Raw genomic sequence first — 24,621 nt, forward strand, 5'->3', positions numbered from 1 at the left:
ATTCACGAATAACTAGCTAGGTGGCTTGTTTCGAATGTCGATTGACTGACGTGTCAACAAATCTAGCAACGCGCAATTGCGCCTTGCCACCGCTGCTTTTCCCACTTCAAAAGGCACTTCAAGAGGTCAAACGGCCTCCAACTTCCCCCACCACTCTTCAAACCACACATCCAATCGCCACTCACAACTTACATCCAGCTTGGCCTGCGACAAACACCATTTGTCGTACCTCTCAACCTGGTGAAAGAAAGGCAAACAGGGACCACCTCAAAATAGATTTCAACATTTGTCTTTTTCTCCGCTTCCCACCCGGCCTTTGAGGCGAGGGTAGCTTCGCTCGGCGACAAAGCCGCATTCATCTGCAACTCAGTATTTACGACCTGTTCGCCCCTCAAGGTCCGGTCCGTTTGTCCATCAGCAGTCGCCAACTCTAGAGATACTCAACAACCACTCCTGAAAATTAACACCCACAACCGCCTCAACCAAAAGATCAACCTACCATCGCACACCCGACACACTGACACTGCCCCCGGGCCTCAGTCAACATGCGCCTCAACGCAGTAACCTCGTCCCTCCTCGCCCTCCTCATACTGGCCCTCCCCTCCGTCACTCTCGCCGCGCGCCCCAAGAATGCAATCCTTCTCTCCGAGGTATGTTGTTAACCTCCTCTCCCTCTCAACCAAACCCCCATCATCCCATCCCATCCGCCCCCTCAATAACTGGATACTAACCTCCCCCCCCACAGGTCCAATCCCTCACCCTCCACGCCCCCCCCAAAAAGACCACCTCGCGCCGCCTCCCCGCCATCCCCCAACTTTCCTGCCTCTCCCGCCCTTCCCTCTGCAACCGCGCCGCCATCCAAACCATGCGCTGCACGAACCAAGGCGCGTCCTACACCTCCCAAGACATCGAGTGGGCGTGCACGGCCAATCTCCCCGCAGGCATCGAGCTCGACCGCACCGAGGTGCAGTGCGAGGGGTACGCGTCGGCGGATGATGCGTATGTGTTGCGGGGGAGTTGCGGGGTGGAGTATACGCTGAGGGCGGTTAAGGGGGCGTATAAGGGGGGGCAGGGTGGTGGTGGTGGGTATGAGGGGGAGGGGGAGGGGATGGGGTGGGGGGCGTTTCTGTTTTGGGTGGTGTTTATTTCGGTGTGCTTGGTGATTTTGTTTGGGTGGCTTGATGCTTGGGCGGGAACAGGTGGTGGCGGTGGTGGTGGTGGTGGTGGAGGTGGCAGACCGGGTTGGGGTGGCGGCGGCGGTGGTGGTGGTGGTGGTTGGGGGCGTGGGGATGATCCGCCGCCGCCGTATCCCGGTTCGGGGCCGAAGCCGTCGTCGTCGTCGTCGTCGGGTGGGGGCTGGTCTCCTGGGTTCTGGACTGGTTTGGCGAGCGGTGCGGCGGCCGGGTACACGGCTGGTAGCAGTCGCGGACAGCGGAACAACAACCGGCGCAATGATCGGCCTTCTTGGGGGTCTGGCTCCGGCTATGGCGGTGGCGAAAGCTCGTCAAGCGCGAGCAGCTCAGGGTCTGGCGCTCGTCACGAAAGCACCGGCTTCGGATCGACCAGTCGCCGTTGAGAAAAATGAGGGAAAAATTAAGGCTTGATAGGTATCGATAGACCGCTTTGTACAATATCGTAGCTCCTCCCCTCATGACCCCAGTTCTATATCCTGCTCTCCAAGTGAACGATAAGTCACCGCTCGTAGATAAACCCTTCTGGGTTTGCCCAACCTTAACCGCACTTGATCAACGCATCCCGGATCCTAATCACACACCACTAAATTACATTGGTACAGGTACAATTGCCGTGCTCGTACAAGAAGCATCTGGTCGTCAATCCTGCGCTCGGCGCCGCGTTTGTCCGCCCACACCGCCGTAGCCGTGGGGCGGAAACGGCGGGGCTGTGTCGTGTCGTCCCTGGGCGCGTTTGCGCCTCGGCGGGACTTGTGCTCTGCTCGTCGCCATGCCTTTATCGGACGTCACTATAGATGGGCGGCCATAGCATCGGTTCGGTCAAAAGCCTTGTTGCAACTTGGGCACTTCCTCATGCGGTTTGCCAACCGGTCGTCGACGCAGCCGTTGCAGAAGACGTGGCCGCACCCCTTCAGGATCGTGTTTTTGAAATTGCTTCGGCAGACAGAGCAAATCACCAAATTCTGCACATCGTTAGTGACAACTCAACATAACGCGGGCGGACCAACTCACCCTCAGCGCTTCTTCCTCCTCTGACGAATTGCTCTGGCACTTGAGCTTCCACTTCGTGCAATCCTTGCCGATCTCCTTGACGTCAACCTTGGCCTTCTCCAGCTCGGTCTCGGCCTTCAGGAGCTGCTCTTTCATGGCGGCAACCGCCGCGTCCTTCGCTTTCACGAGATCAGCGAGGTTGGATATCTGAGACTTGCACGAATCCGCCCTTCGTGTCGCCTCGGTACTCAGCTGCTCTAGCTTCTTTCGCTCCGCCATAGCCGTCGAGATGTCCTGCTTTAACGCTGCGATCTGCTTTTCGAGGCTGCCAATAAGAGCCCTGTTTTGCATCTCAACGTCTTTGAGCTGGGAGATGATTTCGGAGCTTTTCCCGTTTTGCGCTCGAAGTGTCCGGATCTCGGCGGTTCGGATGTCCATGTCCTTTCGCGCAGCAAAGTATTTCTGGTCCGCTTTGCTCTTTTCGGCCGTGAGCGTCGCAACTCGGTCCTCGAGGTGCTGGAAATCCATGACCTTCTTGTGCGCCAGCGCCATCGACTTTTTATACGACTTCTCCAGGAGTGGTAATTCTTTGTTGATCGCCTCGAAGTCCTTCTCCAATTTCACATATCTTTGCCGCAGGTCCTCAACAGCTAGAGCCTCGAGGTCCGGGCGCGGGTCCGACATGGCCGTGTCCTCGGTTGGTCGTAATCGTTCGAGTTCCGATTCGAGCTCGGCAATGCGGTCTACCTGGACCTCCGCGAGCTCCTTGATCTGGGTCAGAGCCGTCTTCTCCTGGTCCTGGCTGGCTTTGCGCATCGCGACCTCTGCCAGGAGTTCGTCGCGGGCGGAGCGGATGCGGGTGAGGTCCTGGTCTTTCTGCTGGAGCTGATCTTCCACTTCTAGCGTAGCGGCCTGGGCCTCGGTTTCTAGCTTGGATTTCCATTCGGTTCTTTCCCCGCGCAGCTTCTCCGCTTCCTCCCGCAAGTGCTTATTCGTCGCCTCCAGGTGGTTTATGCGCTTAATAAGGTCCTCGTTTTGTCCCTTGAAATGTTTGAAAACCTCTGTCCGGGCGTACTCCTCGTCGGTGACGGCTTCCTTCTTGATCTTGAAAGTCGAATTTTCGTCAGTCAGGGCCTTATTCTCGGATAACGCAGCTTCGAGCTGCTGCTTTTGCTTGGCCACGATGGCCATCGCTTCTTGATACTGCAGCTTGAGCGCTCCGCTATCTCCGTTCGCGGTGCCGGAATTGGCGCCGTTTTCGTCCTTCGTGGCCGGATGAGCCGTGGCGCTAGCCAAGGCTTGCTGCTCCAGTTTTTGTACTTGCGCGCTCTTCGTCCGGTCTAGCTTCCGTTCCGCCTTGATGACCTTCAGGGTGGCCTTGTCGTACTGTTCCGAGAGTGACGCATTTTGTGCCTCCAGTCGATCGACCTTGACAAGCAATTCTTTCTGCCGCGCCAGTAAAGAGTTGATTTGGGACTCGAGCTGCGTTACTTCCGGCTTGACCTCACCTCGCGCGCCAGCTAGGCGCTGCAGTATGGCGTCGGTCTTTGATCTGAAGGTCTTCCCTTTGTCGTTGAGGTGCCTTTGGAATTCTTTACTGTCCTTGAAGGAAAGGGCGGATCCTGGTGCTAAATCTGCCGAACCACGGGATGATATTGCGCCATCCACCAACACCTCGATTTCTTGCAGCAGCTAAGCGTGGTCAGCGGGGGCCCACGGGGCGGTCGGACGTCGGGACGTACCTGGAGCACCCATGCGTCGATTATCCGGATATGGTCGTCATGATCCGTCGAACCTTTCTCCAGCTCTTGGACGCGACTTTCTAGATTTATCTTTTCCCTCTTGTACTCGAGCATTTGGCGATATATGGCGCCCTTTTGGTATTCCTGGAGACACCCATGTCAGCCAACCCGTCGCCCCTAACCATGCGAAGAGTCTCCATGTACATCGTAGCGAAGAAGAAGCGGAATGATTGGAGGTATGAGGGCACTGGGATCAGGGAGAGGTCTGAGGGAGCCAGGCGTGCTGTTGCCAGCCAGCCGCGCATTAGCCACAGTCAAGGCAAAGAAACGCAGCAAAACCGCCGCGTTTGATGCCAGCTGTCGCCGCAAGATGGACGCGGCATCAGCGCGACGGCGCCATAGGCCAGGTCTCGGGAGGGAGAGGGGGTGCGGGATGGCCAAAGGATGACGAAGTAGGGGCTGTCGTGTGACACACTTACCTCGATCCAGGCCTCTTCCTTCATGTCGGCGGAGTCGTCTTTCGACTTGCCGCCGCCGTTGACAGCTTGTCGTTTGCTCGGCGGAGCGTAGTCATCGACCGCGCCAGACGCGGGTCTCTTCCTGTCCTCCATCTTGGCGAAGGTGGCAGGACGGGGCAACACGGATGGAGAGGTGGCAATCGGCATCAGAAAAAGCGCAGCGACGTGGTGAACAAAGCAGTAAAAAAGAAGAAAATGATTAAAATCGAAGCCGGATTAACGGGGATTGGCGGGATATGATCTGTCGTCCTAAGCCTCAGGCAACGCCCCGAGAAAAATGAAGCTGAAAGGCAAGAGCCTGGTGGTGAAAAGGAGCGTGCGGTTTGGGAATGGAAAGGGAACGAGAGAAAGAACGGGCCGCCGAGTTGCATGCATGTTCGGCCAAGGAAGGGTCATTTTCGAATGCTGCGGCATTACGCTAACCATATTTGGCCCTAGCGCTCAGCAACCCATTGTCTTATCACCCTCGCCCCACGTCGCGCCCGCTTTTTGAGCGCCATCTTTCGATCTGAAATGCCCTGCACTTGCTGCAGCAAAGACTCATTCAATTCGACTTTTAGATTCTGCCAACCCGTCTCGACCGGGCGAGTTTTTACAACCACCCGCGCCCCGTGCCGACTACTCTCGGGGCCGGAACAGAGAGACTTAGACCTTTCCTGTCATTATTTCGGGCAATGCGCAACTGCGCACGTTTCCAACGATAGCGAACGACGACTGCGGGGCAGTGAACCGAAAAGATGTTGAATAAGAAATCTGCCTTCAAGCCGAAGGCCGCTATCCGTCGCCCGCCTGGCAAAGGAGGCTCCCAGAACGCTTCGCGTCCATCGACAACAGAGCCCTCGTCCAACAGTACACCTGTGCCTCAGGAATCCTCGTCCTTGAAAAACCAATCTGCCCCGCACCCGGCCACTAGCACATCCGTCGAAGTCCGCGCTGCCGTCCCGCCCGATGGCGCCTCTGAAGATATTGGAACATCTCTGCAGGGGAAGGAGAAGCATATAGAATCGGGGGATGCGGAATTAGCACCTCAGTCCACGGGAACCGTTCTAGAAGGCAGAGTCGGGAGTCTTACCACCGCGGTTTCGAGCGAAAAGTCTGTGAGTGAGGCAGCCGCTAGCCAACTCGAAAAAACCACAGCCCAGAATTCGCGTACTGCCCAACAACACCCACCGTCAGACTCGCCAGTAATAGACAGAGATAGCCGTTCCGAATCTCGCGTGGATGATCGGTCGCCGGCCGTTACGGTTGCCGCTACCGTTGCCCCTTCAACCAACAATTCTCTTTCCTCCACAGAGGTTCTATCTACGATACAAGCCTCTAGCACGACTGCAACAGCCACGCCACCCCCTATCGCCAACCAGGCCTCGACCCCCAATTCCCCGGCAGCTGCTCCGGCGGACCGATCATCGCAGGTTGCAGCAACACCTGCCGAGACGCCTATCAGCGAACAGGCGCAACCGGCGAGTGAAACGGCGCCCGAGCTTGCAACGAACTCTTCCCAAACCGCAAGACCAAAGCGTGGCCGTAAACGCACAACAGCCGCTGCCGCTGTTGGAGATGCCGGCGAACAAGATCCCTCTACCTCAAGGAAACGACCACGAAAGAGGGCCGCTCCGCCCCCAGGTGAGGAAGGACACCAACCGGCGGCCCGAAGGGAAACACGGAGCCGAAAGCGTAGCGCGTCCGCGGTAGAAGACGAGGAGGTTGAAGAAGACGACGGGGAGGAGAACGCAGGGCAACACAAGAAGAAGCCACCGAGGCCGCAACGGGAAGCCACACCGCCCGATGCGGAGGCCGTCGAGATCGACATCACCCAAGTTAAGATGGCCGACCTTGCGAAGGATATGCACATCGGCAAAAAGTTCAGCCTGCACGACGAGCTTATGGAGCGCGAGCGTGCTAAGCGTCTCCGATACAACGAGCGTAGGAAGCGACAGCAAACTGGCGAGGAAGGCGACGAAACGGCGGAAGCCGGCGAAGCCCCCGGCGCGACACCATCATCCGACCTCAACAGCAGCGCCCAACCCACTCCCTCTGCCACCGACGACGCTCCCGCCGAAACCCCCGCCGACAGCAGCGCCCGCGCCCCGATTGGCGAAACCTATCAAATCATCGACGGCGAGATCGTGCTCGACCACCGCTCCCTCCAAGTCGACCGGCACGCACGGGCGCGCGAAGAGGCAGGCGACCTCGTCGAGATCGAAGAGAACGACTTCACACACCACACCACCTCAGCCACCTACCTGCGGCGCAACCTCAAGCCGCAGCAGTGGACCGACGACGAGACCGACCTCTTCTACCAAGCCCTACAGGCGTTCGGCACCGACTTCGACACCATCTGCCGCATGTTCCGGGGCAAGACGCGCAAGCACATCAAGCTCAAGTTCAACCGCGAGGAGCGCGTCAACCCGCAGCGCATCACCGCCGCCCTCGTCGGCCAGAAGACGGTCTCGTTCGACATGGAGCAGTACCAGCGCGCCACCGGCCAGGAGTACGAGACGGCCGAGGCCATCTACGCCGAGCAGAAGAAGGCCGAGGAGGAGTTCGAGGCCCGCCAGAAGGCCCTCGAGGACGAAAAGGCCGACGAGGTCCGCCGCAAGAAGGAGGAGGTCCTCGCCCAGCTCAACAGCGCCGTCGACGGCGAGGGGCCCAAGAAGGGCGGGCGCAAGGGCAGGAAGAAGAAGGGCCCTGTTCCGATGGGGCTTTGATATTGGTTGGGTTCGGCCTCGGCGGTGTCTTTGGTTTGCCTGGGTCCTTTTTTTTCCCTTGGTTTCCCGTGAGATAACCTGGAGACGCGGTGCACTTAGAGCGAGATCGGGCTTGGGGTTGGTTGGTTGGCAAGACAAGCGGAATCCGATGGATGGATTATATTGATACCCTTTTCACAGTATACAGAAGGAGACATTCGAAGGCCGGGCCGCAAAATGGCCGGCAATCCAGGGGTAACAAAAGCGATATAGTGTGTTGGTAATGAGCACGGGGCTTACCTACCCCAATGTAGGCTATACAGGAGACACAGCGATTCCGTACTGTGGTTTGTGAGTTTGCATACACAGGTGCCCAACAACGCTCCGCTGTTTCCAAGTTCACTCGCTCAGTTTAGAATTCATCGACTGATTTCTAAGATGTTCCGAGGGCTAAATCCTCCGGCCCCCGACCCATCCCTACGCAAGCTAGGTGCCGCAGCAGAACGGCCGAGATTCACATCCATTGTCCAGGCCGCTATTTCATCCGCTCCATCCCTCTCCTGCATTGCAAACCGGGCGTTATTATCCCCATCTAGTATGAGGGGGCAAACCTACGGCAGCCATCCATCGATCTAGTAACCACCGCCATATGTTTGCAGGGGAAGGGGTTTAAAAGGTGCATCGTTTCGTAGCCATCATCAACGAAGCCCCATTTCCGTATGCTCATGCTAACCGATCCCCGACTCATCTCGCTGTGAGAACCGAACCCTAGCTAGGACGTCTAGCCCAAATTCCCATATCGCATCCAGATCTCCACGAGAAACCACAAAGGCCGGGAATCACAACCCTTCCGCTAAGAACTCCGAAATGACGAAAGAAAAAATCAAGGCATGTTGACGTCCTCGTCGTCATCGGGTTGATCGAAGAGGAAATTTGCCGCCAGCTCTTCATTCTTATCGCAAGCAAAGTAGGCCTGGATCGCCTGGTCTTGCGTAAAGCCAAGTCGAGTGAGCCTCTCAATGGCATCGCGCTCCTCCTCCGTCACGGAGATCTGGTGGGCCCCAGGGGGAAGCGGCGCGTCGTCGTCACCCCCCGACTCGCTAAGCAGGGAGAGGAACTGATCAGGGTTCTGAGCGATCAACTGGGCAAGTTGGGGGTTGCCGGCACCAAGCTGCTGGAGAATGGGCTCCAACATTTGGGGTTGTTGCTGCACCACTTGGCGAAGCTGTTGGAACTGTGCGTTGGCACGGAGCCACTCGAGGTTACCCAGGCCTTGGCCACCGGCCGCCGCGGCAGCGGCAGCGGCGGCGGCGGCGCCTGCACCAGCGGCAGCACCCGCACCCGCACCAGCGCCACTACCACCGCGTGTGCCAGAGCCACCACGACCTTGTTGAGCGGCGAGATCGAATAGATTTACGTTGGCATCGTCCTCGGCGCCCGCACCAGCAGCTGCTGCCGGCGCAGGTGAGGCGGCAGCTGGGGCAGCCTGACGAGCTGCAGCGGCGGGTTGTTGAAGGTGTTCGGGGATGCCCTTATAGATAGTTAGCTACTAGCCTTTTGTAGCAACGCCGCTTCGACCCAGGATAGAACGTACGGTCAGGAGGTACTCCACGGCGCGGTCGGGGTTGTAAAACGCAGCGCGCATAGCAGCGTCGATCTGTGCCCGCTCAAAGCCCATTGCCTCCATGTTGGCAATTGCCTCTGCGCGCTGCTCACCTGTAGCCAGAGCATTGGCATCGTTGGGAGCCGCTTCGGGGGCGGCAGTCCGACTCGGGGTCGGGGTAGCCGGAACAGCCGCAGCTGTGCCGGAAGTCTGCGCAGGGGCGGCCGGGGGTGCCGGTGTAGAGCTTTGTGCGGGGGCAGGTGTAGCCGGGACTGCCGATGAAGAGGCCTCGGGCGCTGGTGCAGGCTTGGGCTGTGTTAAGTGCTGTCAGCTTCGAGTCAACTGTTGGCGCCGATGATTATTCGCACTTACCTTATTCACGACGCAAACCACAAAACCTTTTTCCTCAATCTTGTAAGTTTCAACGGTGTCTTCATCCTTTAGGATTTTGCCTTAAACACGAAGTAAGCTACCAGTTCAAGTCAAGAACAAAGCACGGGAAGTGGTCGCATACCGCTGTAGATCAGCTTCTGGAGCTTGGGGTCCCAACCCCGCTGCTCAGAAATCCTTTGCTTGACAGCAGAAATCTGAATTTTGTCAGTGTCTATCTCCAGAACGCAAGCCCATAATTATGATGATCCGCCGAGCCGACTAAGAGGCACCGTCGTATGCATTCGCGAAAAGTGGTTGTCGGCTAGGTAGCGTCATAGCGGCGGGGCGAGGGCTCGGATTGAGGGATGAAGAGGGGTAACCTACAAGGTCGGTCGGCTCAACATCGAGCACGAACTTCTGTTGTTTGAGGTCCTAAATGCGGGCGGCCATAAATTAACATCTGGCATAGAGCAACCCTCAACATGCGATGAAGTGCCGAAAAGGAGTGCGTGGGGAGTTGGGGTTTTGTGCAAGAGCCGCCAGCTCTAGTCGGGTCGAACAAACCTTAAACGTCACCTTCATGATGGGCAACGTAATAAACACCAGCGGCTGATTTTTTCGGTAGATGGGTTGCGATGGCGATTAATCGAGTGATTTCAAGGACTGCCGTCGATGGTTCTACGATATTGTAGAGCTCAGTTGTTGTGTGTTATGATAAGGTGATTCTGTGGCAAGAGGGAGGCAGCAACGAAACCATTGCAGAGGGAACTCAAGTTAGGTTGGAGCAAGGTGGGGAATTGGGGGGCACGCGGCCGCTGTCGCCTAGCAGCTGTGCACATGCCCCACTCTCTTGGGGGCGAGCCTTGCCTGGGTTCGAGCTGATGATCCCGCCAAGCCAACCCTATTTCTCAACGCCAACACAACATCGCCGTCACCGATCGACTCGCGACGAATCAGATCTGATCCATAGTGGTTTGAGACGGTGCACAGTGACCAATGATATCCATGGATGAAACGGACCTCCGGATAACATGTAGCCTCCCGTTCTTCACTCAATCTTTCGCTTTCCCACTTTGTTCCACGAGTTCATGCAGAGAAAAGGTGTGTAGATGGATACCGACATGGTATTCGTAGTTGCCCAATCGGCGGCGGTTGGTTGAACCAAAGTTGTCTATTCTAACCCTTCAAACTCCAGGACATTGTCGAGCGACAAAAATGCCCTTCCCATTCCTTGCCCCTTTCCCGTTTTCCCGTCTTAATCCAACGCCTCGCTAAGCATCAATCATCATTTGGTATCTTGCTCCCAAACCTCGAGGCCTTGGCTCGACCGATCACCCCAAAACTCAAAGACAAAAGAAAGGCAGATTCCTATAGACCTTGTGCTGGTCCCATAGCATCATGGTCATAACTCATCAAATCCTCTGGAACCGTTGATTTCAAGATCACGCCGAGGCGCTTCGGGCAACTCTTGCGAGTCGACCTTAAGGCTTTTGTGAAGTAGCCAAACTCGAAGTCGACCCAGCATTGAGGATGTAATCCGGAATCGGCGGTGTCATCTTGCGCTCCGTATCCACCGCCGCCGCCGCCGCCGCAGCAGCACCCGCCACCACAGCCTCGACCTCGTCCTCCTCGCGCAGCTCCGGCGAGCTGCTGTCCGCCCTCCGACGAGCGAACGACTCGCACGAGCCGGCGCGGCTGAGCGGGCTGGGCCCGGGCACGGGCGGGAGGCTCTCGCTGCGCAGGCGGCGGATGCTCTGGATGCTGCGGATGCTGTGCTTGTCCGAGATGACCTGGCCGGCATTCGGCGCCGCGACCACCACCGTGCCCGGCGTGGCGCTCGGCGGCGCGGGCGAGTCAGACCGGAACAGCGGGTGGATGTGCGCTTCGCTGTTTGATTCCTGCTGCGTGAAGGCCACCCGCTGCGCCTGGATCGCCCGCGTCGACACGGGGCTGTAGCTGCGGCTCCGCCGTTTCGCCCGCGGTGGCTCGAGGATGTCCAGCGCGGTGCCGGGGCTGGGACTCCGGCTGGTGGTTGGGCTGGCGGGGATGGTCTCGAGGAAGCGGCTGTGCGGCGGTGACGAGGATTCCAAGACTGTCTGGCGGGTCTCCGGGTCCACGGCGGACGTGTCCCAGGAGTCAAAGCCGGCTTCGGTCGAGCGGGACTGACGGTCTTGCGCGGCGGGCAAGTCGAGAGAAGTAGGCCGGTGGGAGGACCGGCGGCTGAGAGACAACAAGCGTGTCTTGGACGTGATGGGTCGGATGGCGTGTGAGAGGGAAGACCGAGTCGAGTTGATGGTCTCCATCCCCGAACGGTCGCCGCTTGACCCGGGGGGTGTAGGGGAATCGAAAGAGGCACTCCCGCGGTCCTTGCCCGAGGTCGGGGTTGTCTCGTGATACGGGACCGTTTTGATACGAGGGCCCAGTTTGTTGCCCAGTTCGGTTTGGGCCGATCCTTCAGGGCGACTCCCGAGTGCTCTCCCAGCGAGAAAGTGGAAAATGAAAAAGACGAGTTGTGTCGCAAACGCCAGCCCCAGCGCAACCGAGGCTCCTACCAGGAACTCCCCTACCCCCCACCCCAAAATAGTGCTCAAAGGATCATCAACAACCTTACTGAGGCAGACGATATTCGATATCGATACAACCGTGGCAACTGTGCACAACGCTAAGCCCGCGTCGAACCATACCCTCCTGAACACTTTCCAACGCGAACTCGGGGCCCATGGCACGAGGTGCGAGAGACTGAGAAATGGCACCGCAACAAAGATGACGGCTTCGAAAAGCGCCGCAACAATACCCGTTGTCCTCACTGACGAGGCTCGATCCGCGGGTGACCGAGCAAGGATAATGTGGATGCCTAGGATGGCGGTTGTCGGTAAGAATGCAACCGCGCCCAGCGCGGCTGGGACTGTGCGGGAAATCGCCATATCTCCGGGCTTACTAGAATGCCGCAAAAAAAAAAACCGGCCTGGTCGAATCGATTTTGGTGGGACGGATTTATCAACCGTCTGGAATGTTCGCCCTGATGCTGACTTCTCCACCCGTTCCTTTCCCCTCACAAACCCAAACAACAACAATACTCTTTCTCCAAAGCCCGGTTGCCCGTCCTAGGATTACAATGCCTGCAAGTCCCGGCTTGCGCCCTGCTGTCTTCGCCGGCCGGAGAGTGTCTTCGAGCTCCTGATCCGCAGGGCCGGTAAGCGCTAAGGTCCGACGTTACTCTGGTCGATGGCGGAAGAGAAGCAGACGAACGATCCCAATGATGGCGTGTAAGGAGAAGGAAGCTCCCCGGTCAACAAGTGTTGCTGGGCTTCGCCTATATATGCGGGGTGCTGTTTAGCAGCCGTGTTCATGCGACTGGGTCACTGGGTCTGGCGCCGAGACAATGGCATTCCAAGACTTCTGCCGTCTTGTAAAGCGGAGGAAACCCGGCGTTGGCTTACACGCGGGAGTTCCTAAACGAATGGTTGGATGGGGAAGGCCGAAGTCGAAAGAAGGTAAGGCTGTGGGTTTTGGTGACCGTGGTATCAGGCCGTCCAATATTTCGGGGTTGTGTATTCCGTCTGATATGTGTGCGGCGTTGTGCTGACAGCTGACAGATAGGTTCTCTCAGGTAGGGAATGAGGCTAAAACGAAGGATACCTTTTCCGTTACGGTTTGTGAAGAGAGGAGTGAGGAAACGAATGACCTGAGAGAATAACAATGATGAGATTTCGACGAAAACAAAAACTGGGGTTCGCCCAGCGGCCTGGATGTGGGCTCCCCGGGTAAATGTAGCAAAGGCAGACACAAGAAACGACGCGTCCGGATCGCGTGGAGCCCTCCTCCGAGGGGGCCAGTGTTGTTCGTCCAGCCCCGAACCTGCAGGTTGGGATGCTGTGCCTTGCTGGGCGTGCTGGGACAACATGGTTGTGGACACTGGAAGGGGTGTGAGTGACATTGGGACGGAGTGGCGGGCCCAAGACAGGGGTAACCCCTTGCTTGGGTTGCGTGCTCAAATCCCGCTCGGGTCCCGACTGAGACAAGGGGATTCCAGGCGTCCGGCGAAGCGAGGACGCTTGTGAAAGAAGCAAGGGAGGAGAGATCGGGACCGATCCACCACGATGCGAGAGCACACTGTTTGTTGATGGCGAGGCCTCATCTCGCTGTCGCTTGCGAGTCAACAAGCTCCCTTGACACCCAACAGTGCTTCAGGCGATTATTTGTTTGTGTGTTAGTCCCGATCTCGATTGTCCAAGGACGGAGTTGCTGGGTCGGATTTCCCTAATCACTCCAATCAGAATTGAGGTGTGCCTGGTTTGTCCCGACCACGACAGGCGGATTTCGACCAGTTGGTGACGTTATCTACCAACCCAGGTATCATTTCGTACCCATTGGAGTATGGAGGACAGGATTGGATACCACACATCCATCCAACAGTTCCACGAAGCATGATAATAGCCAACGAGAGACGAAGCCGCACCATCAACTTTCCATCGACTACCGACGCCGCGTCGGACAAACCATCCCATTTTTCATGCAAGAAACAAATCGTGGTGGGTGCACAGGAGGTCCTCTGCGTCAGCTCCCACCTGTCGGATACTGCGCGTATATTAACTGGAACACCCTCCTTCTTCATTTGTCGTTCTCCAGCAATGCGCGCAGAATCTGAGCCTCGATTTTTCTTCTTTGAAAGCAGAGCTGCCTCGGCTCCACTGCTTCGGCAGTACTGTGTACAGATGTACGCAAACTCTCTTATCGTCCGTCCCAGGTTGACCCCTCAAACATGTGATTGTTTTGATTTTTCCCGTTGGGTCTCAACTCCTCACAAACATGCTTTGTGCCGCACCAAACATCCCGCGACTTGATTTGGAAACAGCTCCGTCAACAACAGCCTCGATCCATGGATCTTCCCTCTTTCCTTCCAGAAACACCGGTCAAGAGATGCCAAGAGACCAACTCGATCGATGTGGAGAACCTAATTCGAAACAGTGCACTACTACGAAATAAGTACCGTGTCATCAACCCTGATCTGTCATCGCAACTGGGATAATTTTTGATTTCGGGAAATCCGAGGAAAAAAAAGACTAAAGCTTGTTGCTCGGACAAAGAACGCTCCCCAGCTCTGGGATCAGTCAACATGACCAGGGATGGGAAGCAGCAGAAGAGGTCTGAGAACCGACCTTTCCTCTCACCACAGTGCGACCCGGCGAATGGTGAAACAAGGCCAACTGTACACCACCCGCTCGGGATTAGCGTCGGTTACGCTGACGCAGGTACCGATGCGGCCCCACACCGGGCTGACTGCCACCTGGTTAGGGCAGATCCAACGGCTCAACCTTCCAGAAATAGCGAGTTTCACAGCCTTTTGCGCTCGGCTCGAGGTTCTCTTTGCGGCAGTTGCAAAAAGGTTGAACGGCAGTTGGGACGAGACATCGAAACCCCCCGATTGTACGCTACGAAGACAGGTGATCCGGACAGCCAGATAGGCAGACAGCCCAGCAATCGCGGGGGGATTCAACGCGTCCCAAGGTTCAGACAACGCCGCCGCAGCAGCAGCAGTGACTCAGCCGCACACGTATCACCCTTGATTCGCCAATTCACCCCTCTCCCGCTCCCAAGAAAGAAATCCTCTTCCGAACCGCCCGCTCTCCCGTCGGGAGTCCAGTGCGAAGGAGGCAATTTCGCAACCCTTGGTCGGAGTGTTTCCGGGGGACACACAGACCCCAAGCCACCAATGATGGCCTCCATCGGTTTCTTTCCCGCAGAGTTTTTTTTTTCTGTCGGTGGTCTGACATGCAGACACGCCCCCTCCTCCCCTCCCACAATTCATTTCCCGCCCTGCAGCTGCCGACGGGCCAGGTCCTTGTCGCTGTCAGCTGCTGACGACACGATGATGTTGAGCCTGGCGGCCTACCAGCCTGCCAGCCTGAGGCATTTCTTTCGGTTTCTCTCTCGCAGTGCGTGCTCCGCTCGCTCGCGGTCTGGACGTCGCCGGAACCTGCCCGGTTGTGGTCCGAACCATGATTCGTCGTGGAGCTTGTGAGGCTATTTCTCATCATCGTTACATTACCGGCTGGCGACGGGCTGGAAGAGAGATCTGGCTCTCGGAATCGCAGCGCTGCTTTGGGAAGGAGAGCGCGCGGACGTGTCCGGTCTCGGGCCGCCGCCATTCACTTCGGTTCCAAAAGAGACGGGCCTGTGATGCTCCGAGGCAGACGCAACTCCCATATTGGGCCTCAGCCTTGGGCGTGAGGTGGTCATTGCTCACGGCTTCGGCTTCGGCTTCCCCTAGCGTGGGTTTTAATTTTTCTTTTCGGCTGGGTTTGCGGCCTCAAACTTCTGTGCTCGCAGTGGGCCCGCTTCGAACTGAAATTTAAAACTCCACTGTCAGTGGGTGTTGATGACAGAGAGATGGAGTAGTGTTGTTCCGCCGGCTCCGCGACAGAGCCATCGCCGAAGCCCTAGGTGTTTAACTTGGGGCCTAACTCCAGGGTCATCTCCGTGGTCAATCTCGGAGGGAACTCACCGGCCGGAGCAAAACAGCAGGCATGTTGGTGGCCTGGCAACGCCGGCTCGTCGGCATAGTATAGTTTCATCTGCTATAGCCCGGCCCTGGAGCTAGTTATCCACCGAAGCTGTTGATGATGCGTTCCAGAGGCGTCGATGCTCCGAGGCAGCCATTCACGAGTCAAGTCATGTGACCCGAACTGACGCCCAACTAAACGTGTAGTCTGATTCAACCTCTGCTGTCCCAAAACGCATGTTGTGGGTTCCGGGGAACATAGGGATAGTCTTGCTATAGAGTAGTTTTGCCCCATTTAGTTTCTTTTGCCCCATGTTCTCTACTCAAATCCTTGAGCTTCTAGGATGTCTTCGGTGTCCGGTCATCTTCCCGGAGGTGCTTTGGTACCTACCTAACCAGACAAAACGTGGCGCGAACAAAAACCGGAAAATAGATACTAAGTAAATGTATGGGCACATTATGTCTGTCTTTAAGGGGCGTTCGGTCTGTTATAGCGGCTTGCCCACCACATGTCAAAGATGATGATTAGAAACGCCGAGTTTAAATCGATTCCTCTGGAGGAAGTCCGGGGCTCGGTGAAGGGGAACCGGTGACGTCTGAATAATATTCCAACAGTCCCATTACTACTAGGGGGAAATATTATTATCATTCTCTCCTAACAAGTAATCAGTCTGACACAGGAACTACAGGTGGATTGCAACAGCCATAGGTCGACAAATTGTTGGGTTTGATAGGTCAGAATGCGTAGATCCCCAACTCTTGACGTAGGATGGACCGGCGCACCAATGCGAGACTTTGAAAGGTCTCTCTGCCAATATGCATTACAATTACCATACTAGCCCCTCGCCCGTGATGATCCAGCCCCCTCCTTGATCTCGGTACAGTTATCTTACAACACCAACCCGCGCCCCTTTTACCCTCCTCTGGCCCCAGCTGGACAGTCAACACTATATCTGCCACTCTGCCGAACACTGGCTCGTGTCATTATACACCAATCATAAAAGCCTGAAGAAATCTTGATATAGTAAAAAAAGGTAGGGCAGTTCGTCCGTGTCGTACGGCATAAGGTACGTTGAAGAAATTGTAGATGGTGGTTACTCGGCCGTTACTTTGTTTTCATGCTCGTCCTGTCGTTCTGTCGTGCCGCCATGCCGTCGTGCCCGTGTGCTTCCGGGCGTCAAGCTGTGAAGTAAAATCTCCGATATGCAAGGGAAACGTAATATATCGCTCCTGTGAAATGAAAGGACGGACATGAAGACAACTGTCTTTGTATACTGTGGGTATAGGTCGGTCAAATGGAAGGAAAAAAAAAAGGAGCGCTGCCGCGGACCTTCAGGCAGGCCAAATCATGTTTGTATGGGCCCCGTCGTCGTTGTTTGGCTGTCGTTCCTCACTGGCTCTGGGGCGCTCGGCGGAGGGGTCGCCGCGAAGTGTCGTGGTTCCGTCGATGCGCCGCGTGGCAACTCTCTCGGGGGCGGTAGCGGGCTCCGCGGTCGAGGCAAAATGGGTGCGAATGACGCGGGGCGTTCTCGCGGCGGAGGCTCGAAGGTGTGAAGTTGGTAGTAGTCGCGGCGGGAGGTCTCTTCCCGCCATTTCTGATACTCCAATGCTGCGCCTGGCACCCCTGGCAGCATCGCGGCCGGCTCTGCCGTTGGCGGGCCCTGCGGTGGCCGGGGCGCAATCTCGGGCAGCCCTTTCTTGGCCCGCTTTGGATCGGGCTGTCCTTGAATTGGAGACTGCTGCGCTGCGGGAGGCGGCAAATGCGGGCTGTGCGGTTGAGGAGCGAACGCGGGTGAAGGCGGGTGCGGAGCGGGCGTGATGTTCTGGTAAGTTGACACCTGCCACGTGCTCTGTGTCGACTTCGGAGGACGTCCACGTTTGCGAGCTTTCGGGGCTGGATTGTACGGAGTAGCCGATACAGACGGAGAAGGGGCTGGAAGGCCCGGCGGAAAGCCGTTAGGACGTGGTTGGATGTTCACTGGCTGCGTCCCTGGAGCAGGCTGGCTGCTGGGTCCAGGCGGAAACCCGCGCGGCGACACCTCGCCCGGGGACGCAAGAGCCTGCCTTTTATTAGGGCCGTAATCGGAAAGTTCGCCCAGTGAAGGCCGCTTTAGCGGCGATATCAAGGGCGGCGGCATCGGCGTGTTGAACATGGCCTCTGCCGCATGGAGACATTGACTCATGTTGCGCCCTGCGATGGCAAGTTAGGAAGGGGCCGTTTTCGTTACCGAGCTCGGTATCTCGACATGGCAGTCACGGGCAACACCGCTTACCTCCAGGGAGCTGCATATACATCCACTTTGGTTGAATATCGTGCGATTTGACCAAGTGAATGAGAACCCCGACATCAACATCGCTGAGCTTGATCATCTCGGCGAGAATGAAGCGCTGCACGTCATAGGTAAGATTCATGAAGGGCAGACAGAAGCGGGGGTTGAGCGACGTGTGGTAACGTACCTTTTCGGTATCATTAAGGACAGACTCCATGGCTAGGATCGGTTCCCCAGTGCCACGGGAGAGAAGAAAGGCGATAAAGTAAAGAAGCGTGCCGTCATAAGCGTGTGGTAGTTGGTCATTTGAGAAGGCGCGGATGAGATGAGTCGGCGAAAAGAGGAGGCCGCTCGTGATTCGAGATTCGGGTCTGGTTGTGACAGCAACAGCAGGTGCAGTGGCGAAGCCGTAACAGGTAGGGCAAGGCCACTGTTTATGATGGAAGAAGCTTGGAACGAGTCTGCTGATTGCCCACAGCGCGCGCGTGCTGCATCGGCGAAAGGAAAGGAAGCTGGAATGACTGAAAGATGGACTAATTAGGGAATTAATGAATGTCGAGATCCGCCGAGGGCGAGACCGTCAGCGCAGGAGTGCCGCCCGGGGTAAAGACAACATCGGGGGTCAAACTTCAGGAAGCTCGCACGCCGGGAATTCGAGTGGTTGACAAGTCATGGGCGGATCTGGCAAAGGGCGGCAAAGACACGCGAGCCGTCCGAAGCGCGCGTCTTCCGGTGCGGAGATGGCCTGAACAATTGCAAACAAGCGACCAGTGTCCCACCGAAACCCACTGACCCTGCCTGCCCGGCCTGCACTTCCTGGTGGCTTGCCCCAAGCTTTCGGCGCCCCGGCCCACACCTTAGTCGAGTCGGGTGTTTGATTCCTGAGCATGGACCTAGTCAGTTAGCAGCAGCCTAGCAACTTGCTCTCTCCTCCCCCCCTTTTTTCCTCTCCTGCATCAGGACAAGAGATGCACGAGGCAACCCTGAATCATCGCCACGCTTTCTCTTGAATCAACCACCCAAATGTGGCATATGATCAGCCGCCCCAAAACTCCCATGTCTTTGGCCCGCCATGGCTGTCGCGTATTTCTGCCCCTCTGTAATTTTTTTTGGGTCCGTTTGGGTGTCTCACAGACCATGCAGCTGCAGCCCAGAAGATCACTTGACTGCTCAGGTGGCTAATAGCGTGCGGCCGGGCCGGGGCGAGGTGGTGTGGACATCAACCCAGCCTGTCTTCGTGCGTGAGAAAATTGTCGACGAGTCAGAGACCGAAAAGACCAGTCGTCCGTCAAGCACACTATTCTGGCGGTCTGTTTGATCTGTTTGACCAGCGAGCGCCCGATGGGAGAGGGGTGGGAGCGATTGCTGTCCTGTTTGGTTCAACCCGAAAGCACCACCGTCATCCATGGATGCCAGGAATGGATCCTCCGCACGGCTCTCGGCGAGCGCGCGAGTTTTCCGGCTCGCTCCATCCAAGACGGACGGCCAAACCTCCGCGATCTCGTCTTTGGATGCGTGCGGCTTGTTCCCCACCGACCGTTGAGGCGAGTGAGCACCGCGGGTGATCCGGACTGAAACAAACAAGACGCCTTCCAAGACTGGAGACGTGCGTGGAGAGGGCATGTCCGATTTCGTCCTCCAAAGACGGCAAGCGACTGCCCAGCTCTGCTGCAGGCCGGAAGGAGGGCATCAGCGGCTCGCGACTTGCTGGATCCATGCAGCTCTGCAGACAGCGTCGGTTGATGAATGGGCGGGCCATCTGCACCTTGAAGCGACGTGCAGCTGCACATGTGACCCCCCAGCGCGCCTGCCCTGCGATGATAGGGTACGGCAGTCTGGGGAAGGTGCCCCCTCAGATTTCGGCCTGATCAAGAGCCCAATCTTCGGTCCGCACCTGCCTTGGTTTGTTGACATCTCTAGCCACGGCCGAGACATCGTCTGCGGGCCTCGACTGGGTATCTCTGGCTGTTGCACGAAGAGACTAACAGGTGAAGTCGATGCTTTTTCAAAGACTCAGCGCAATTGGCTCTGCCGGCGCTGGAGGTCAGAAGGGGGTAGGTACCCACCAGGCCTGAGGTAGGAGCGGCCCGTTCAGGCGGCCCATTGGCCGCATCGGTGAGGATTCCTCACCAATGATAGCAACCGGAGTGCTAGTCGAGCATCAGACAGGCCTTCGAGAGATCGATTCGTTCTCGTGGAAGAGCCGCAACGCTTAATCGCGGTGGGTCCATGCTGTTTAGGTGGCTTGGGGATGTTTTTCACCAGCATCATGGTATGCTGTATGAAACGTGTGGAGTTTTTCCTGAAATCGTCGGCAACAAGGAGCCCTCTCAAGTCTTTAAATGCCTTTGGGCTTGCCTTGGGCTCCGCTCCACCCGTCTCCTGCACGATGAGCTGGCACCGGGACCACGGCGACTATTTCCAGGTTCCTTCGGGTTACAAGCTATATAAAGGGCGGTTTTGGACTGGACCGTTATGCCGTTATGCCAGACATCGTTCCCGGTTGCCAATCCATGCACACCGCTCCGATCCGCCTGCAAGGTTCCGAGGGAGATGGCATGAATGACGGAACCACCGTGGAATTTTCTCCGACCCAAGCGAGCTGGTTCGAAACCCCGCTATGGAATACTTTATTGGGAGCTGGGCTGATTGCTTTTGTGGGTTTGTCTTGACGGGAACTTGCTGAGACAAAGAAAAAGCATCATAGAGGGGATAGGTAATTTGAATATTCGTAAGCCCATCAACTCGCGGTAGCAGAAACCAAACAAACGCAAGGTAAGTGCCCCAAGAGGTTGAATGCATGGGATCAACTACCTAGTGAATGATATTGGCCCATGCCTATGATAAACGATAAACGGGGTACTGTGCAACCTTGTTCTTGAATTACCTACTTGACCCCTCAATCAAGCTTTCGTTGCTGAGGATGAAAGGTGCCTTTGTCGGGATGCCGAGGCGCCGAGGCGGAACATGATCGGACCGGCCAACTAGTGGGGCTCTTGTCGGGAGGCTTGGCTCCACCTCTGAATATCGGAGGCAAGTGGGATTGGCGTCGCGCTGGACCCATGTCGAAAGCCCAGACATGAGACGCCATCCTTGAGAATACAGCAAATCCAGCACCACAACTTCAATTGGTAATCGGCCGTGGAATAGGGATTCGTCCTGCTATGAAGGACAAAAAGCATCAAACTGTTTAGTCTCGGGATGCGGTGGAACCGGTGGCCTCTGTTTGCGCTTTAGATCTCTTTGGACCCGCCTGTCGATTTTGGCGTTGCCAGTGCCATGTCGCATGCTCCGAGGCGCGCAGCAGAATAGCTTCCTCCCATCTATCGCCTCCGTCTTTCTTCTCCCGCGAACTCCCCCCCAGCTCTCTCCCACAACCTCCCGCCGGCATTTCGCGCTGCCCCCATGTACCTCATTTTCTGCACTACCGGCAACACCCCTTTTTGTTCCCGTGCAAAACGCTCATTTTCGCCCGCGCCCGCACCCGCACCTTCATCTCGACCCTAATCCTCGGTTCGCCGCTCCGCGCGTTACGCTCGCCTTTTGGTTGCCATGGAGGGAAGTAATCGTGCTTCGAGCACGGTGGCGGGGCCAGGGACCGAGGAGAAGGCAAAATCCAATGGGGTCAGGTTAAAAAGGGAGGACACGAGCGATTCCACCACCCTGAACGGCACCAAAACCGACGCCCGACTCAGCATGTCGCCCGACGACGCAAAGTCTGCCACCGACGGCACATCGGCCCCCGAGAACGGAACCGCGCCGAAGTTATCGCGCAAGCCGTCACAGAAGCCGCCCCGGGGCCCGCCGCCACTGTTCGACCATCTCCCCGATGCCACCGGGGACGCCTGCGATACTTTCCAGGTGATCAACGATTGCCTGTATGGCTCTAAGAACATGGGATCGTCGGACCACGACGCGCTGGACTGTGACTGCGCTGAAGAATGGCGTAAGTTGGCACCCTAATAATGACCCTTTCCTGGGTGACATGCCGCCTGTAAACACACTAATCCCCCCGCCTCGCAGATGACGGCCAGAACCATGCTTGCGGCGAAGATTCAGACTGCATCAATCGGGCGACGAAAATTGAGTGTGTCAGGGGCGACTGCAATTGTGGAGAGGGCTGCGAGAACCAGCGGTTCCAGCGCAAGCAATATGCGAACGTCTCGGTCATTAAGACGGAGAAAAAAGGGTTCGGGCTACGGACAGATGCTGACTTGCAGGCCAACGACTTTGTGTTTGAGTATGTGGGCGAAGTCATCAACGAGCCGACTTTCCGCAACCGGACGGTAAAGTACGACAAGGAGGGCATCAAGCACTTCTATTTCATGTCGCTGACCAAGAGCGAGTTTGTTGATGCCACCAAAAAGGGGAACCTGGGCAGGTTTTGCAACCATTCGTGCAATCCGAACTGCTACGTGGACAAATGGGTGGTTGGCGACAAGCTGCGCATGGGCATCTTTGCCACCCGCGCCATTCGCGCTGGTGAGGAGTTGGTCTTCAACTACAACGTCGACCGGTACGGTGCCGACCCGCAACCCTGTTACTGCGGGGAATCCAATTGCGTCGGTTTCATCGGCGGCAAGACCCAGACAGAACGGGCGACGAAACTGCCACTTGCGACGATTGAGGCACTCGGCATCGACGATGGCGACAGTTGGGATACGGCGGTTGCCAAGAAGCCCCGCAAGAAGAAGGCCCACGAGGACGATGAGGATTATGTTAACAGCGTGCAACCCCGCGCACTGGACGAGGACGGCGTCAACAAGGTCATGGCAACACTCATGCAGTGCAAGGAGAAGTGGATTGCCGTCAAATTGCTTTCCCGACTTCAGGCCACCGAGGATGAGCATCTCCGCCATAGAGTTGTGAGGATGCACGGTTACCAGATTATGAAGACCACGCTCAACACCTTCAAGGATGACACCAACGTCGTCTTGCAAATTCTCGACATTTTGTACCAGCTTCCGAGGATCACCAAGAACAAAATCTCGGATTCCAAGGTCGAGGGGGCAGTGCAGCCACTGGCCTCGGCAGCGCACGAAGAGGTCGCCTTCGCTGCGAAACGATTGCTTGACGAATGGAGTAAATTGGAGACGGCCTACCGGATCCCGCGCAAGAAACACGACCACGCAGGGCCAATCCCCGGCAATTCGTTTGAGGAGGAGCGGCGCAACAAGGACCGCGAGGAGCCGGCAAAGCCCACAGATCCCTTCGCCAACATCGTGATCCCGACAGGACCCCGCAGTACCATCCCGCAGCGGAACGCCAATTTCTTCACCGGCCAACAGCGGCCCCGGAAACCGCCAACCAATCTACCGGCCGGCTGGTTCGTCAACACCGACAAGACCGGCCGCTATTACTTTTACGATGCCACCGGCAAGACGCAATGGCAGCGTCCCCTCACCCCCGCCATCGAAACCCCCAAGGTGTCGGCCAAAGCGCAGCAGGACCAAAAGGCCCTGCAGAGCATTATTGATAGTTTAACTAAGGAGCCGACGCCGCGGCACTCGGCAGGCCACACCCCACAGCGATCTACCACGCCGGCGACCGAGCCCAAGAAGGACAAATGGCGTTCCCTGCCTCTCGAGAAGCAGATGAAGATCTACGAGAATACAGTGAGTCTATCCATGTTGGCCGCTATGTCCGTGTGCTAATCAGACCAGCTTTTCCCTCACGTCAAGCATGTGGTGGACAGGTTCCACGGCAAACTGCCCAAGGAGGAGCTGAAGAAGTTCGCCCGGGAGGTCAACAAGAAGCTTGTCTCCTCGGATTACAAGAACAACCGAGTGGAGGACCCGACATCCATCCCACCCAAACAGGCGAAGAAGGTCCGAAAGTATGCCCACGACTTTTTCGACCGCGCCGTAGCCAAGTACACCGAGCATGAGAAGAAGAAGGCCCGTAACCCAAGCAAGCCGACCTCCGATGGCCCCCCGGGCGACGCCGCGAGCTCGGCCAAAGACGACGTAACAATGTCCGACGTGGAAGCCGACACCAGCCCGGGCAGTTCCGCAGGCCGCAAACGCAAACGCGACGGCGACGACGAGCACGACGACCAGGCCGAGTCCCCCGGTGCCCCCCCATCCGAGACACCATCGGTCAAGCGTGTCAAGGAATACGACGCCGAAGGCGAAGGCGAACCAACCACCATCCCGTCCCCGCCAACCCCGCCGCCTCCACCCGCGGACACCCCACCGACCGAAGAGGACCGCTCGATGCGCGAGCAAGAAGAAGCGCTCATGCGCGAGAACGAGGAGGCCCAGCGGCTGGAGGACGAGGCGCAGGCCGAAGAGGGCGGCGGGAAGGCTCACACGAATGGAACGGTCGCTGCCACCGTATCTGCGCCGCCGGCGAGCGGGCGGTCGAGCGGCGGGTCGGACATGGGCGGTGCTATGGACATGATGGACACGGACGAGCCGCCGCAACAGCAGCAGCAACGGCAGCAGCAGGCAGTGCTGGGTCACTAAAAACCCTCGCTTACTTTGCTCCGTGCTACCTAGGGAGGCAAGGGGCGGGAGGGGATTGCGTCTGCGAGGGAAACGTACGCACGCACACAGCACACACAATACATATATTTAATTGTCCCGGGTTCTCTTTGATGGTATCAAAACAGGCAGGCAGGCAGGCAGGCAGACAAGCAGGTTCGGAATTCGAACCCAGGATCATGCCGGGCAGGGAAGGACTTGGGAGGCGAGGCGAGGCTACCTGCCTATTAGTTTCATATCATGGCGGGGTTATTGAAGG

At 57.2% G+C, this 24,621-nt stretch overlaps 11 protein-coding genes across 11 annotated transcripts; 4 read left to right on the forward strand and 7 right to left on the reverse strand.

Annotated features, from left to right (window-relative positions):
* Positions 1 to 200: 200 nt before the first annotated feature.
* Positions 201 to 1,871, forward strand: F5144DRAFT_171749 (uncharacterized protein). The gene is made up of 2 exons (XM_066782626.1): positions 201 to 650; positions 746 to 1,871. The coding sequence occupies exons 1-2, from the start codon at positions 546 to 548 to the stop codon at positions 1,574 to 1,576; spliced, it is 936 nt and encodes a 311-aa protein (XP_066644526.1). The 5' UTR covers positions 201 to 545; the 3' UTR covers positions 1,577 to 1,871.
* F5144DRAFT_566830 (BRE1 E3 ubiquitin ligase-domain-containing protein) lies at positions 1,602 to 4,799 on the reverse strand. The gene is made up of 4 exons (XM_066788566.1): positions 4,405 to 4,799; positions 3,926 to 4,069; positions 2,205 to 3,875; positions 1,602 to 2,155 (listed from the first exon to the last, which is right to left on the reverse strand). The coding sequence occupies exons 1-4, from the start codon at positions 4,588 to 4,590 to the stop codon at positions 1,982 to 1,984; spliced, it is 2,175 nt and encodes a 724-aa protein (XP_066644527.1). The 5' UTR covers positions 4,591 to 4,799; the 3' UTR covers positions 1,602 to 1,981.
* A 151-nt stretch (positions 4,800 to 4,950) lies between these two features.
* F5144DRAFT_566833 (uncharacterized protein) lies at positions 4,951 to 7,485 on the forward strand. Its single transcript, XM_066788567.1, has one exon. The coding sequence runs from the start codon at positions 5,181 to 5,183 to the stop codon at positions 7,149 to 7,151; it is 1,971 nt and encodes a 656-aa protein (XP_066644528.1). The 5' UTR covers positions 4,951 to 5,180; the 3' UTR covers positions 7,152 to 7,485.
* A 528-nt stretch (positions 7,486 to 8,013) lies between these two features.
* F5144DRAFT_611026 (XPC-binding domain-containing protein) lies at positions 8,014 to 9,875 on the reverse strand (the record flags this gene model as incomplete). The annotated part of the gene is made up of 6 exons (XM_066791682.1): positions 9,670 to 9,875; positions 9,490 to 9,537; positions 9,248 to 9,320; positions 9,106 to 9,185; positions 8,725 to 9,045; positions 8,014 to 8,676 (listed from the first exon to the last, which is right to left on the reverse strand). The coding sequence occupies exons 1-6, from the start codon at positions 9,685 to 9,687 to the stop codon at positions 8,014 to 8,016; spliced, it is 1,203 nt and encodes a 400-aa protein (XP_066644529.1). The 5' UTR covers positions 9,688 to 9,875.
* Positions 9,876 to 10,136: 261 nt separating this feature from the next.
* F5144DRAFT_172315 (uncharacterized protein) lies at positions 10,137 to 12,309 on the reverse strand. The gene is made up of 2 exons (XM_066782632.1): positions 12,307 to 12,309; positions 10,137 to 12,245 (listed from the first exon to the last, which is right to left on the reverse strand). Exon 2 carries the CDS (start codon positions 12,027 to 12,029, stop codon positions 10,587 to 10,589), a length of 1,443 nt encoding a protein of 480 aa, XP_066644530.1. The 5' UTR covers positions 12,030 to 12,245; positions 12,307 to 12,309; the 3' UTR covers positions 10,137 to 10,586.
* F5144DRAFT_172110 (uncharacterized protein) lies at positions 12,144 to 13,287 on the reverse strand. The gene is made up of 3 exons (XM_066782628.1): positions 12,546 to 13,287; positions 12,307 to 12,418; positions 12,144 to 12,245 (listed from the first exon to the last, which is right to left on the reverse strand). Exons 1-2 carry the CDS (start codon positions 13,040 to 13,042, stop codon positions 12,319 to 12,321), a joined length of 597 nt encoding a protein of 198 aa, XP_066644531.1. The 5' UTR covers positions 13,043 to 13,287; the 3' UTR covers positions 12,144 to 12,245; positions 12,307 to 12,318.
* A 798-nt stretch (positions 13,288 to 14,085) lies between these two features.
* On the forward strand, positions 14,086 to 15,405 carry F5144DRAFT_172183 (uncharacterized protein). The gene has a single exon (XM_066782630.1). It carries the CDS (start codon positions 14,222 to 14,224, stop codon positions 15,125 to 15,127), a length of 906 nt encoding a protein of 301 aa, XP_066644532.1. The 5' UTR covers positions 14,086 to 14,221; the 3' UTR covers positions 15,128 to 15,405.
* Positions 15,406 to 16,604: 1,199 nt separating this feature from the next.
* Positions 16,605 to 18,296, reverse strand: F5144DRAFT_172118 (uncharacterized protein). Its single transcript, XM_066782629.1, has 3 exons — positions 18,065 to 18,296; positions 17,881 to 17,995; positions 16,605 to 17,798 (listed from the first exon to the last, which is right to left on the reverse strand). Exons 1-3 carry the CDS (start codon positions 18,092 to 18,094, stop codon positions 16,954 to 16,956), a joined length of 990 nt encoding a protein of 329 aa, XP_066644533.1. The 5' UTR covers positions 18,095 to 18,296; the 3' UTR covers positions 16,605 to 16,953.
* Positions 18,297 to 18,906: 610 nt separating this feature from the next.
* On the reverse strand, positions 18,907 to 19,772 carry F5144DRAFT_172305 (uncharacterized protein). Its single transcript, XM_066782631.1, has one exon. It carries the CDS (start codon positions 19,498 to 19,500, stop codon positions 19,048 to 19,050), a length of 453 nt encoding a protein of 150 aa, XP_066644534.1. The 5' UTR covers positions 19,501 to 19,772; the 3' UTR covers positions 18,907 to 19,047.
* Positions 19,773 to 20,186: 414 nt separating this feature from the next.
* Positions 20,187 to 20,758, reverse strand: F5144DRAFT_566846 (uncharacterized protein). The gene has a single exon (XM_066788568.1). It carries the CDS (start codon positions 20,677 to 20,679, stop codon positions 20,359 to 20,361), a length of 321 nt encoding a protein of 106 aa, XP_066644535.1. The 5' UTR covers positions 20,680 to 20,758; the 3' UTR covers positions 20,187 to 20,358.
* Positions 20,759 to 21,199: 441 nt separating this feature from the next.
* On the forward strand, positions 21,200 to 24,472 carry F5144DRAFT_172580 (methyltransferase-like protein). Its single transcript, XM_066782633.1, has 3 exons — positions 21,200 to 21,823; positions 21,901 to 23,492; positions 23,541 to 24,472. Exons 1-3 carry the CDS (start codon positions 21,430 to 21,432, stop codon positions 24,342 to 24,344), a joined length of 2,790 nt encoding a protein of 929 aa, XP_066644536.1. The 5' UTR covers positions 21,200 to 21,429; the 3' UTR covers positions 24,345 to 24,472.
* Positions 24,473 to 24,621: the final 149 nt, after the last annotated feature.

Source organism: Chaetomium tenue (assembly GCF_020726465.1).
Source record: "Chaetomium tenue strain MPI-SDFR-AT-0079 chromosome Unknown F5144scaffold_3, whole genome shotgun sequence".
NCBI classification, from domain to species: domain Eukaryota; kingdom Fungi; phylum Ascomycota; class Sordariomycetes; order Sordariales; family Chaetomiaceae; genus Chaetomium; species Chaetomium tenue.

What these genes read in the sequence shown, in the direction of transcription:
- F5144DRAFT_566846 (XM_066788568.1), bottom strand. Translation starts at nt 20,679, where the DNA reads ATGCATTCAACCTCTTGGGGCACTTACCTTGCGTTTGTTTGGTTTCTG.
- F5144DRAFT_566833 (XM_066788567.1), top strand. Translation starts at nt 5,181, where the DNA reads ATGTTGAATAAGAAATCTGCCTTCAAGCCGAAGGCCGCTATCCGTCGC.
- F5144DRAFT_171749 (XM_066782626.1), top strand. Translation starts at nt 546, where the DNA reads ATGCGCCTCAACGCAGTAACCTCGTCCCTCCTCGCCCTCCTCATACTG. An exon ending in ATGCAATCCTTCTCTCCGAG is followed by an intron (nt 651 to 745) that starts GTATGTTGTTAA and finishes CCCCCCCCACAG; the next exon opens with GTCCAATCCCTCACCCTCCA.
- F5144DRAFT_172110 (XM_066782628.1), bottom strand. Translation starts at nt 13,042, where the DNA reads ATGTCACTCACACCCCTTCCAGTGTCCACAACCATGTTGTCCCAGCAC. An exon ending in TCGTTTAGGAACTCCCGCGT is followed by an intron (nt 12,419 to 12,545) that starts GTAAGCCAACGC and finishes CCGCATATATAG; the next exon opens with GCGAAGCCCAGCAACACTTG.
- F5144DRAFT_566830 (XM_066788566.1), bottom strand. Translation starts at nt 4,590, where the DNA reads ATGCCGATTGCCACCTCTCCATCCGTGTTGCCCCGTCCTGCCACCTTC. An exon ending in AGGAAGAGGCCTGGATCGAG is followed by an intron (nt 4,070 to 4,404) that starts GTAAGTGTGTCA and finishes GGGTGTCTCCAG; the next exon opens with GAATACCAAAAGGGCGCCAT. An exon ending in AGGAGGAAGAAGCGCTGAGG is followed by an intron (nt 2,156 to 2,204) that starts GTGAGTTGGTCC and finishes AACGATGTGCAG; the next exon opens with AATTTGGTGATTTGCTCTGT.
- F5144DRAFT_172118 (XM_066782629.1), bottom strand. Translation starts at nt 18,094, where the DNA reads ATGGAGTCTGTCCTTAATGATACCGAAAAG. An exon ending in TCCTTAATGATACCGAAAAG is followed by an intron (nt 17,996 to 18,064) that starts GTACGTTACCAC and finishes TATGACGTGCAG; the next exon opens with CGCTTCATTCTCGCCGAGAT. An exon ending in GTATATGCAGCTCCCTGGAG is followed by an intron (nt 17,799 to 17,880) that starts GTAAGCGGTGTT and finishes TTGCCATCGCAG; the next exon opens with GGCGCAACATGAGTCAATGT.
- F5144DRAFT_172305 (XM_066782631.1), bottom strand. Translation starts at nt 19,500, where the DNA reads ATGCCCTCTCCACGCACGTCTCCAGTCTTGGAAGGCGTCTTGTTTGTT.
- F5144DRAFT_172580 (XM_066782633.1), top strand. Translation starts at nt 21,430, where the DNA reads ATGGAGGGAAGTAATCGTGCTTCGAGCACGGTGGCGGGGCCAGGGACC. An exon ending in TGACTGCGCTGAAGAATGGC is followed by an intron (nt 21,824 to 21,900) that starts GTAAGTTGGCAC and finishes CCCGCCTCGCAG; the next exon opens with ATGACGGCCAGAACCATGCT. An exon ending in TGAAGATCTACGAGAATACA is followed by an intron (nt 23,493 to 23,540) that starts GTGAGTCTATCC and finishes TAATCAGACCAG; the next exon opens with CTTTTCCCTCACGTCAAGCA.
- F5144DRAFT_172183 (XM_066782630.1), top strand. Translation starts at nt 14,222, where the DNA reads ATGACCAGGGATGGGAAGCAGCAGAAGAGGTCTGAGAACCGACCTTTC.
- F5144DRAFT_172315 (XM_066782632.1), bottom strand. Translation starts at nt 12,029, where the DNA reads ATGGCGATTTCCCGCACAGTCCCAGCCGCGCTGGGCGCGGTTGCATTC.